The sequence below is a fragment of the Fistularia commersonii genome, chromosome 26 (genome assembly GCF_037954325.1).
Source record: "Fistularia commersonii isolate RoL2024-O1a breed Wild chromosome 26, RoL_Fcom_v1.0, whole genome shotgun sequence".
In the NCBI taxonomy this organism is placed as follows: Eukaryota; Metazoa; Chordata; class Actinopteri; order Syngnathiformes; family Fistulariidae; genus Fistularia; species Fistularia commersonii.
The window spans coordinates 12,357,118-12,370,306 of record NC_141309.1 but is presented as its reverse complement, the minus strand read 5'-3'; the positions used below and the strand labels follow the sequence as shown (position 1 = coordinate 12,370,306).

The 13,189-nt window shown below is 37.9% G+C and overlaps 1 protein-coding gene across 3 annotated transcripts in view; it reads left to right on the top strand.

Moving 5' to 3' along the window:
* The window catches only part of dtx1 (deltex 1, E3 ubiquitin ligase), a 48,246-nt gene extending 35,534 nt beyond the window's left edge, over positions 1–12,712 (top strand). For all 3 annotated transcript variants that reach the window (XM_086173662.1, XM_086173659.1, XM_086173660.1), the window contains 5 exons: positions 417–478; positions 622–780; positions 3,661–3,822; positions 6,242–6,331; positions 7,292–12,712. In XM_086173662.1, the coding sequence (XP_086029788.1) occupies positions 417–478; positions 622–780; positions 3,661–3,822; positions 6,242–6,331; positions 7,292–7,516 (698 nt within the window). In that variant the 3' untranslated portion in view covers positions 7,517–12,712. The remainder of the gene's footprint in view (positions 1–416; positions 479–621; positions 781–3,660; positions 3,823–6,241; positions 6,332–7,291) is intronic.
* Positions 12,713–13,189: the final 477 nt, after the last annotated feature.

The following is a 13,189-nucleotide window of genomic DNA, read 5'->3' as shown; positions in this document are numbered from 1 at the left end:
GCCAGCTTCTCTGTTCACCTCCTCTGTCTTTCATTTTGTTCTTCGCCACACTCCCCCTGTTCCTTCACTGGTTCTCCCTTAGATGAGCAAAGAAAGGCTCCAGGGGAAAGGAGGTTGCCTGTAAGCGTATTAGGGGTGTAAGCTGCGGGTGTGCTCTCAGCCATGCGAGCCTGTTTGCACATGGGGATTATCAGAGAGTGTTAGGATGGCTGCTTGGTGTGTGACATTTTGAAGGTGACCTGGCCTTCTACAGCATAGACACGGAGCCTATATTCTTTCTTTCGTCAACTAATTGTAAACAGTTGTAGGCAGTCCTCAACTCATTTATCACATATTCCATTTCTTGTTTATGTCATGGTCAAAAACAAAGTGTGCATAACATTTTATTCATCCGTCATCTTTTGTTTTGTTACAAGGAAAAATCCCAGAGGACGTGGTCCGAAGATACACAGAAAAGATTAAAGTGGTGCCTGATGAGGTAAGGAATGTACATAAACACACATCCACAGGGAGGAATTTGTACTTACAAGGAGATGTCATCTTTTTCTAAACCACATGTAGTAGTATCAGAAAGAAGCAGTCATGGAGAATGGCAGCAGAAGTGTTGTTTGGCTCTTCCAGGACTGTACCATCTGCATGGAGAGGCTGGTCATGTCATCAGGCTATGAAGGCGTCCTGCAGCATAAAGGCATCAAGCCAGAACTGGTGGGAAAACTTGGCAAGTGTGGCCATATGTACCATCTGCTCTGCCTGGTGGCCATGTACAACAATGGCAATAAGGTGGGTAGGAAACTGTTATTATGCCACTCTAGACTCAAATTATAAACCTGAGTAAAAAACATTTTTCGGCTTGATTGGATCGCAAGCCACAAACGGATGATCTCTACAATAAGATGGATTTCACATCATATATATATATTCTCTGTCCTGAGAGTGCACTATTTGTAATCATAGTAAAATAATTGAAAGAATAGAATAAATAATAAATAGTAAAATCATTTACCCCAATTTCCTCTCAGGGATATTTTTTTTTTTTCATGTTCTGATTCTAATAATTATGAACTTATCTGTCTGCAATCATATCCTTCTGTGTAACAAAAAGACTTCTGAATGGGAAAATGTAAAGGGTTGCAAAACTAAATGATCAATTTTCAACATTTCTCAATCAGAATATGCCCAACTTACAAAATTGATATTTTAGGGGCTACAATGTTCTCGCACCTTCGCACCTTCGACCGGTCACCAGTTTATCACAGGGCCACCGACTGGTTGTTTTTGAACCATGGGAGGAAACCATGGGACCAGGAGGAAACCCAACTGACACGGGGACAACATGCATGCAAACCGCACACAGAAAGACCTCTTGTCAGAGTCAACCAGGGAACTTCCTGCTGTGAGGTGGAAGTGCTAACCACTGCACTGCATTTTTTTGGAGAATAATTTTCTACTGAAGATATAGAAATGGCAAAGGAGAATTAATCAATATGTAGCAATTTTCCAAAATTGAATGTTTACAGTGTAGACCAATCTGTGTAACCATCAGAATAATGTTTATTAGACTTTAAGCAACTTCAAGTTGTGATAATTTTTTTGGTCGTTATCTACAAAATTAGTGCATTTCAGTTACTTGGAAAAGAAGGGCTAGAAATGTCCATCCATCCATCATCTGGTGCTTATCCCGCACTCGGGGTCACGGGAGTCTATCCCAGCTGTCGTTGAAGTAGGGTACACCCTGGACTGGTACCCAGTCAATCACATATACAGACATACAACCATTCACTCACTCACTCATTCGGGGCAGTGTATCCCATTTTTTTTCCAATTAACATGCTGCATGTTTTTAGACTGTGGGAGGAAACTGGAGAACCTGGAGGAAACCCACACAGAGACAGGGAGAACATGCCAAGTCCACACAGAAAGGTCCTCCTCTCAGAATTGAACCAGAGTTCTTTGTGCTATTGAGGCTGAAGCGCTAACCGCTGCGCCATCATACCGTTGGGCTTAAAATATATATTTGAAACTTTTTTTTTTTTCCTCCAAAAACTACTTGACCATTCTCAAAAATATCTTACTGAATAATGTGTTTTTAAAGACAGAGAAGAAGTGGGTGGAATTTCCATCGCAGTCTCAAAAATGAGGATTGGTGTTGTGTAATTTTTGGATTGCATTTGATCTTTAACTCTACTAAAGGGAATTAAATACTTAACTATAGAGCTACATGAAACAAATGAACCTCTGCATAACTTCTGGTGTCATGTCATCACTGTCATCTACAAAAAAATTTCTTCCATGGATTCCATGGAACTGTAGCATATTTCCATCTCGTGCCAAATGATAAGGTGAACCCTGACCTTTACATTTGACCTTCTTTCTTTGTGGTGGTTGTTTACCTGTGTTGTCAGCCCTACAATTTCATATTGAGCCTGAGTCATAGTTGTGGCTCAGACACAATTTTATTTTATTTTCTCTATCTAGCTTTTCCTTTTCTTGTTTTCTTGTTAACATTCTTCTCTTCTCTATAGAGCTCTGGGCAGACAGATTCGCAACCATGAAAAATATATTGTCGTTGCATGCAGATTGTGTATGTTGAGGACACATTTCATGGAATTGAAAAACTTTTCAAGTAGTTTTTAGAGTATTTTTATTTTTTGCACAAAACCGGGAACATTTAAAGAACATTGTGAGTATCCTCATCGGGAGTAAGAATTTTCCAAATCTTCTTTCCAGAATAAAATAAGTGCACTTAGTGTCAACTTCAACAAAATAAAGAAGATATATTATATCAATCACATCTGGTAGTATTTATCTGTGCATAATATTCATTCAATTACATTTCTGTAATCTGTCATCATCATCATCATCATGTAGAATAAAGAGAGCATTTGTTGGAATGAATTGTTGATGGTTGCTTTGTATTTCCACCCTTTTAATTCTGCCATCACATTTTTTGTACCTTCATTATCATGGATCATGCAAAATTATTATTCATCCTGATACAACATTCATGCATGTGGGCGATTCATGATTCATTTACTTTAATAAAATGATACCAGCATGCATGCTGTTCCTGCCATCACCCTTGAGGAGTGGAGCAGCAATATGTTCAACATGTCACTCACTAACCTCTCTTTTTTTTTTGTTCTCCCTTCCATTTAATAGATAAAAGATACACTGGAGGCAGTGGCTTCTGTTTCTTCTTTTCAGCTGTTTTTCTTATCTGTCCAGGAGTAAACATTGTTGATGGAAAAAATGTTGGCAATGTCTCACAACTTGTTTTTGACTACAAATAATTGATTGGAAACTTAAAAGCGTTGGTTTTGAATAAAACCTGAACATGAATAAACAACCATTAAACACAAGCACCAGGGGTTGAACGGTCAGACAAAGTGTGTGAAAGCAGAACAAAAACAAATATTACTGTACATCCTCCCTCTCTTGCAGCTCACAATAAATGTAATTGCTCAAATTAACTTTAGTCCTGTAGGTCAACACACACAATTCCAGTGCCTGGTATGGAGACAGAATTAGTGTTGATGTGTTGTGCCTTGTAAATATGTTTGAACCACCCTTTCTATTGTGGATGAGCTGACCTTATATAGTGCTTTCAAATTAGCAATTGTTGTCATAAACCTATTTTCTGGCTGGACTTTTTGAAACTAGGATGGCAGTCTTCAGTGCCCAACATGCAAGACCATCTATGGGGAGAAAACCGGCACGCAACCTCCAGGGAAGATGGAGTACCATGTCATCCCTCACTGCCTGCCTGGCTATGCAGATTCCAAGACCATACGCATCGTCTATGACATTCCTGCCGGCATCCAGGTCAGGACCGTGTCCCCTTTATACTTGTACTTATACTTATACTTTATACTTTATACTTTATACTTGTATGTGCAGCTCAATGAGATGTTGTGAATGAATGAATGAATGAAGGAATGAATGAATGAATTTTATTTAAGGACAGACAGTACAGTGCCATTAAACATTTCAGCATAAAATGCGATATGAGAAGATGGATGTACCAGACAGGTTTAGCAGAGTTGCTATATTGCACCCGGCTGTCCGTGGGTGGAGTAAATGTACTCCAGTGGGGAATAAAAACAATTAGTAAGTAGCTAAAACAGGTTGAAGACAGGTTAAAACAGGTTAAAACCGGAAAACAAGTTAAAACATGTTAAAACCAGTTAAAACCGCTTGCTTGTGGTTAGGGCCGTGATAAGAGGTTCATATCATTCTTTTTTTTTTTTTTTTATTATATGCAATTTATTATATGCAATTATTATATGCAATTTATATTACAATTTATATTATTATTATATTGTGGCTGCTTGATTTACTATGAAGACAGTCCAAGATCCATATCCGTATACATGGATCTTGGACTGACAGACAAAAGAAACTAGAGGAATATTAAATACTAAAATTGTATTTTAAAAAATAAAGTCTACTTGGAGAAAATAACTGATAGGGTGAAGGGCGCTTAATAAAGAAGAAAAGGGTTAAATTTTCATGACAAAGAAATAATAATCAATTGATTGCAGTTTCATTTTGGAATAATGGAGGAAAGGTTCATATTTGTATTCTCAAGATCACTTTTAAGAGTCACTAAAGTGAGCTCTTTCATCAAGCAGGGGGGATTTTGTCTTCCAAAGATAATGGGTTTTCAGAGGTCACTAAACTACTCCTGTAAGCTCTGTACAAGGCAATATGACCCAGGAAGATTTCATAGACCTTAATAAAGAAGTGGATGTCACTTTCAGGTGTGGGAGAGGAAGCCTGCTAGAAATATCTGCATTTTAACAGTCAGTAGAGGGCGACTTCACTTATTGCAATGGATGCATGGAAGCCCATGATGAAATGGTGCAACTCCTCTCCTCATTATGCATCATAGTTACCACTAGTTTATGATCCTAATTTCTATTTTCAAGACTGCAGTTGTATTTTTGTTACCTTTCTGCACTGTAAGATACTATTGTAGTAGCCAGTTATTGGTTTAAAACCCTCAGGTGAAAACTGATAAATGCAGCAGGTTGAGTCAGTTGCGTTCTTCATACCAAAGCATAAAAGATATTGATTTTGTAAACATAAACTAACATGGGATGATTTTAATTATGATCTGGACCCACTTATCCATCCTTCTATGTCAAATTAACATATTGTCATCTTGTATCATGACTCAACTGCAAAAAATCATGGACAAGGTGGGATTTAGGAAATATATTTTCCTAATCTTGTTATTTTAAGAGAAAAGTTGAAGTAGTTGGAAGCTACAGATGCTAACACACTTGGAAACCTTCTATTAAACAGATAGTAGTAACACTTACATTGGCATTTGCCCGAAAACAGTATTACCATGCTCACTGTTCGAATAGCGTACTAACTAAATTGAGTTTATTTTAAAAATGGCTTCATCTTCCTAATATCTGATTATTTTTTTCTTGACATGGATGAAGTGAATTGATGTGCTACAGACAAAAACACACTGCTGTTGAGAGGGTTGTATTCAGAATCGGTTTTATTCAAAGTGTTGTTTTTTTTGTTTTGTTTTTTATATGTGTCCCCATTATATCACTGTTGGCTTAAAACTTAGCACATTACATTTTCCCAGGGGACTGTTTGGTGGAAAATCCTGTTTTTCTCATGAAATGCAGTTTTGCTGCATTTGTCAAACTTTGGTTGTATATTTTTCACATCTACAACAGTACAAGAAAACAGGAACATGACCGCCCAAGATCATACTTAGACACAACAAATAAATAAAATTGTGTTTTTTTCCTACCATTACCAGGAAACCATGTTGACAAAGAATTTCTCTCTAAACTCAGATGATACATCAAAAAACACTCTTTGGTGTTAGTTTTGAAAGCTTCAGAACAATAGTGCCATGGGAACAGAACAATTAAATTATTTAGCCGTGAAAAGTCAAACGAACTGCATGCTGGGCCATCAGTTAGGTAGTGAAGAAGTCTGATCAGGAGCCACAATATTAAGCCTCACCTGTCATTTTGGGATCTTTTCATCTTGGGCCTTTAATAGATGTTTTTCCAATGAAGCTTTGAAACTGAAATGTTTTCAAATCCGCATTGGTTCATTTAACTATAATATGTAATGAGATCTTTGCATATTTCAAGACATGTTTTACTTGTGTCTACATGCAACTGTGAGTTACGTTCACAATCTCAATATGCCTGTGTAAGAATTGGAAGAGAAGAGTAAGAACTGTGTGTTCCCACATTTCCAGACCAATGAGCACCCAAACCCTGGAAAGAAGTTCAGTGCAAGAGGGTTCCCTCGACACTGTTACCTTCCAGACAATGAGAAAGGCAGAAGGGTAAGTTCTGTCACAACTGCAAAACAGCGATTTCTAGCCTGGCTGCTGGGTAAAAGAGTTTTACCAAACAGAAAAGCGTGATCATTCTTGTGATTATGCATACATTTTTTTCAGGGTTTATAAACATTTGACCTCAGCAACCCTAACCCTTTTGTGAGAAGTGATTTGTCATTTTCCTGCAGTTTATCAACATTATTGACAGAGAGATGTCAGACAGACGATGCATTTAGTTTGAAATGAAAATTTGACATTAAATTCCAACATTTTATTGATTAAACGCTTAATATACATGTTGTGTGGGCAGTAAGGCGCCTGAAGCCATTTACTCTTGATTAGTTAACATCTTCCTGAGAGTAAATCAAGCCAACATTCAACATGCTTACCACCAGGAGAAGCAAAGTGCTCTGACTTTCATATGTTTCCTTACTTTTACTCTAGACCAAAGGTGTCAAACTCTGGCCCGCGGGCCCAATTTGGCCCGCACTATAATTATATTAGGCCCGCAAAGCCATACCAAATGACTATCAGAGCTGGCCCACCGGTGTAGTCTACAGTGCATGTATCGCTAATTCTACAAATCCCAGAATTGTCTGCTGGTGTTTTGGCACGAAAATCACAACAGGACCCATAAACACCCTCTCCTCTGTTGACAGTAGTCATAGCGACCTTATGCTAATACTGGCACCCTGTTACTTAGGCAGAAAACAGGATTTTGCATGTGTGCGATATTAAGTTGGATATTGTATAGTATTAAGCTATGCTTATTCCATATTTAGTTTTTAAGCAAATTTGTTTGAGTCCATATGAAAAGGTTCGTTGTTATATCTGGAGGAAGTTTTTTTTTCAATAAATATCAATGTTTGCCCGTGGCTTTGTCCTAGTTTTGAATTTTGGCCCACTGTGTATTTGAGTTTGACACCCCTGCTCTAGACCTTTGACAGCTTCCTCCTTTGTCTTCAGGTCCTGAAGCTGCTGATCATGGCCTGGGACCGTCGCCTCATCTTCACCATCGGCACATCCAGCACCACAGGCGAGTCAGACACAGTTGTGTGGAATGAAATTCACCACAAGACAGAATTTGGCTCGAACCTGACTGGCCATGGCTACCCAGACCCCAACTACTTGGACAACGTCTTGACAGAGCTATCGGCCCAGGGGGTCGGAGAGGACAACCTAAAGGACTGAGGGCTGCTTGAAAGGGTACGTTGGAATGCAACCCACTGATCCACCATCTCCCAGAGAAGAGGATCGCTGGATTGCAGGCCAACATATAGGCCCGCTACCCTTTACTGCTTGCAAACAAAGACAAACTGGCGACACAAAGCAATGGAAGCAAAATAAATTACTTAATTATTAAGGGTTTTATTTTGTTAGTTTGTTTTGGGGGTTTCTTTCAATCATGCAATGAGCAACTTGCATTCTTGCAAAACTTTTCTCAGAGGATTTACAGATGGTAAGATGAAGAGGCGCTTGATAAAATTGTTTAGAGGTCTGCGGACACCCTCGACAAGTAACCTGAGAGTGGCTAATGTGGTGCTAATGGGCAAGATGTCACTAATGGATAGGTTTAAGAGCATTTCAGAAACTTGATTTATTGAAATTGATTGATTGTTAACTCATCCCTTTTTTTTTTTGGTTAATTATTTAATGATGTTTTGTAACACGTGGTGAAACTTGATTCTGTGATTTTGAGACAGAAGTTTCTGGCTTTATCAAAAAGAGAAGAGAAGAGAAAATGGCAGTGTGTTCCATAGTGCATGAACTAGTTTTCTTGAAAGCTTAAGGCTATGAAATATCAGTGTTAAGTAATAAATTTGTTTTCTGTTGTTAACCTTGTGGAACCGTGTCCATGAGAAGGGCTGTGAAATAGATGGAAAAAGCATCTTACAAGTAACTTCCATATCAGTTAAGGGGAATTTAACTTTGCAAGGCTTTGGTTTGTAAAGTTGGATCTGTTGCTCCAAGTAAAACTCATTTGTTTTGTTGACATTCTGATGATACTGACCTCTGTTAGTGTAAATCCTGCATTACTATCCCCTCTATTGGAGCAAACCCAGGCTTTAGCACAATCCATCATAGTATACATACATGAGGGTGAATGTTTCTAGCGCGTGCTCAGGCTGTAATACACCCCTTTGAAGTCCTTGAGGGAAAAAAATATCTGAGCATGCCTTTCCCAGATGAATGTTCCTCATGGAGTTTTGCCTTGCAGATGCATGGGCTACACTGCTCACCTGTGACATACACGCCTCATGTGGGTTTTACTATTAAGCAGTATACTGGGCTCTATTGCTTTTTATATAGCAAGAAGTGGAACATCTTTTCTTGTGCGATCTCAGTCAAAGTAGTGTGCAGAGAAGACCTCTTCATTCGATAAGCCCTGCAGAGTTTGCTGATGCGTCCCTAGTAACCGTTTCTCCTTTTTTTTTCCTCACTCCCGCTCAGATTTTATGCCAATGAGCTTTTTGATGGTCCTTGGTGGAGAGCCTGCAACGTTTCTCGGTGGTGAGATAAATCACCGGAGCTGCATAATTCTCCGTGAATTTATCCGATCAATATTAATGAACAAGGATGTTGGTGCAAGGTTCATTGTAGCGGCTCCCAGCTGTGATATACATTTAGGAAGGAAATATAGTCTTCCATAAAAAAAACATCTTTAATTTTGGAAAACAAACTGTTTGCAACAACAACATTGGTTCCTATTTTAAGTTGGCATTCATAAATTGGCTTGCAGTGCTTTAATTTCATTCATACATACACACACTCACACATTTGTGTGATATATCTTCAAACTCAGTTCGAATCTATCGTGTAAGTTTAATTTATTTTTATATTGTTCTGTGTACTGAAAATACTAATTGGTCAACATATAAATACAGAGGAACATGTCGACACGAATCTCTCTTCATGTCAGGGACTGCGACTTGTTTAAGGACATCTTACGTTACAAGTAGTCTTATTGTCCGCTGCTGTTTTCTTAATCTAGATTATTTGGGTTAGGGTTCCAATAAATACAGTAAATGGGTCCTCATTATTGCTGGGGGAAGGGAGGAGGTGCGCATTAGAAGCATGAAAATGTCTGTTCCCTTCAATCAAGCCATTTCTCTTCGTAGTCAACCAAAACGGACATGAACGCTTTGAGCTTCTTCTGTTCAGTCTGAAGGTGAAAGACACAACTGGGTTAACTAAGCGGAATAAAATGTCAGTTTTCACTTAGCTACTATCCTCCTAGACATGGATAAGAACACTAAATTGTTCATTATGCAACTTTTTAGCTTAAACTGGCATTTTCAGAAGCCTTTTGATGTTCCTTGTAAAAAGAAAAAGGGAATATTGCATTTTCTTTTCTTCTTGCTGCCTATGTCTGTTCATGGGTGTTGTCAGCTAGGAAATGTGAAATATCATACCATAGACCGAAATAACATATTTTGCGAGAAGAAAAATCACAATACTCATACATGCATACATAGAATGAATTTGAATAGTCACATCTACCTGATCGCAAGGTCCAAACTTTTACATTTGACAAGCCAGGCTTAGAACCTCTAATATTACATTTTCAGTTCATACACTGATCCCCTCAAATTCTGCCAAAATAGAAACCCTACCAGAGAATAAAGAACAATTTCTCTTTACTGTATTCTTAGATCTGTAATTGGTATTGATCTCATTGTCTAATTATCAAATGAGACACGCTGAGACTTGAACCTGCAAGTGCAACAGATGCAAGAAAATATGTAGACAGTCCATTTGCAACTATTAATACGAAGTCTTAAATCATGATTCAGTTATTGTAGACATGAAGATATTTTCATTAAAAATATGATGATTACTGTATCGCGAAAGCGAAACGGTGGAAACAAATAACCCCATATTGTAATGAACAGTTCAAAAACAATTTTAAATCAACTACTTTATTGGCATAATAGAGGAACTTATATTATTATGTTAAAAATACAAATAAAAATTAATACAGTATTATATATCTTTTTTTTTTCTTACAACATACACAGGCAATACCAGTAAAAATGATGTCCAGGGCAATACCCCAGTTTAGGCTCAGAACTCTAAGCTGACACATAATTTTCATTGGATTCTTCATAGTCTGACCTCTGAGCAGACCATGCAACATGTGCTAGCAGTAAATTACCCTCCTGGTTGCTTTTTGTGCTGCTTTCAGACGGTAGAAGGGAGCTTTATTTTAAACTTTTTGCAGGGCGCTCAGGCCATTTTGGAAATGAGCTGGCACTTGTACCGAGGGCAAGTTGCTCTTCTTTGATCTGGTGCATTGTTGGCCAGTATCCACCTTATGGCAGCAGAAAGGCATTGCATCATTGACCAACAAAATCTCATCTGAAATGGCACATTTTCCTTGTTATTTCAAAAAAAAAAAAAAAATCCATGTACTCCAACGTCCATCAAAATGAATCTCCTTACCATGTACCCCAGAGTAGCAAAAGGAGATTGATATCCTCCTTCTCACTCTGCATGCAATGGGGAGCTGCAAACCTGCTTCCTTCTGGTTTGCTGACAGTAATGAATGGCTGTCAATGAAACCCCTCACCTATTGCCATTAAAAGTCATGAAACAGGCATTCCAAGAACTTAGAAATGCTGTAATGTACACGTTGTTCCATACGTTGAATACCACAACAGGGTCGGAGCATTGAAACACAGCAGTGAAGACAAGTTGTCGTCATACTTTCATATCCTTTTGCTCTGACAGTGAAAACAAGTCCTTCACTGTGAGCATCGTAGTCTTCACAATAAACTCCATTTATTCCTCCCCGCTGTCACTCATTTCTCCTGGCCGTGATGTCGAGATTACTCCCTGTGCACAAAACTGTGGCTGTGCCACATTACTAGCCATGTAAGTTCTATTGGAAGGATGTCTTTCGCAGTCAAGTTCAGTTATTTATGCAGTTATGCCCTGGTTGGATTCATGTCTTGTCCAAATACTTCAATATTCGTCAAGAATCCAAGTACAGCAGTTAGCTTCTATCTTTTGTTTGCCCAGATTATGAGCCCTTTATCTTGCAAATGTAATTTTGGAATGTACTAGTGTCATGTGCTCGTACCACCTATGGTAGATTATGTAAATAGAGCACTTGAAGCAAACTTTCTGGCATCCGCTCAAACTGTGACACTGAAAATATTTGCCCAATTATCTATCAAGGTCCATCTTAAGTTTTCTCTTTTGGAACATTTTCACATCCTTTATTATATGACACAGAAAGAGTAAATGCTTCCAAACTATCAGGGAATTTACATTGTTGAGTGTAATTTCATGAACTAGAAAAATCCAAATGTTTGCTTCTTCTGTTTTTCCTTCTCTTTTTGTGGAGTAGTATGAACGATGCAGGCCTTTTTGACTTTCAGGTGTGTACAGAATTGTATGGGAACGATGAATCTAATATGGTCTGGTTTCTGATTAACTAAGAGAGAGATGGTGTTTATGCAATTTACTATTTTTAAGATCTAATACACAAATTTATTTGTAGCAAGAAGACAACCTTTAGTTTAACTGATATTTTCTTTATGGGGTGTCTAACTACATATTTGTAAAATAAAAAAAGAGGGAAACTAAAGATGATCCCAATCAATGATTTAGAAAACATATATTTTTGATGTCTTTTTTTAATGATGTTTATCTTTAAAAAAAAAAACATAACATAGATGTATCATTTTTATTATGATCCATTCATTTCATACTTTTTTCCTTTGTTTTGACTTGGATAAGTGACAGTTTATTCTAATATATTAAGTAATTACAGTTGTACCGTGTCATATATTCTTCACAGGAAATTGTAGTTCCTGTAAATGATACCTTAACATTTCGTGTGGATAAAATATATGTCTGTTTTTCTGTCTGTGCGAATGAGTTGCCGAGCGTGTCTTTAGTGAACAAATTTTAGGTTCATGTGCTTTAACGATACAGTAATGTCCTCCTAGAGGTGCATGTTAACCAAACTTTGAGCAAGTTTCATGACAGTGCATAGCTTTTGCAAATGAATTTATCTTTAAGCTTCTTTAGAACCATCACCCAGTTCTTCTGGTGATTTAGCACTGTGGTCTGCATCTTATCTTTTGGTTTACAAACAGTTTCTGACTGCTTTCCTCACTTTTTGAATATATAAAACATCTGATTGTTTTCCATTGTTTAGTGCCCATTTTTATTTGACATGTTCAAATCATTATTTTGTTGTGATACTTCTTCAGCTATGTCTACATATTGCTATTTGAAATTATTCACAAACAGATAATCTAAAAGCAAGCTATGGAGACATTAATTATAAAGGGCTTCTTATTGAACTGTAACAACCTTGTTGCATGTTTGTGTTTCTGTGGAAAAATAAATGTGCCCTGGACAGGGGTAGTATGTTTGACCTTTTGTCATCTCCTTTCCTCTAGGTTTTTACTCATGCTCACTGCACACTGGAGCTGATAATATGGATATAAATGGGCTCTAGTGGAGCTCGGAGGTGCAGCAGAAACATTTCAAATTGGTAGTAATTTTGTTTTATGGTCATTTACTGTGACTGCCTGCTGAATGTTTGTTCTGGGCTCAGGAGCAGAGGTTTGGGAAGCTAAAATAGGGTCTGCTGGTGAGACACATCAGACACCCCTACTACATTACCCCTATCCCTCTCCCTGGAGCAACAACCAAAATACACTGGCCTTCCTCCTCAGAGGCGCAACTCTTCCACATCATGAGATGAACTCTGCTACACCATAATATGTAGATGGTTCCCCTTATTTGTATTGTAATAAAGCCAAAAGGAATCTTACATTCACATTACATCATTACATTGTGTTGAACAGTTTTTGCTCTGACAAAAAGACTTTGAGACACTAAAAA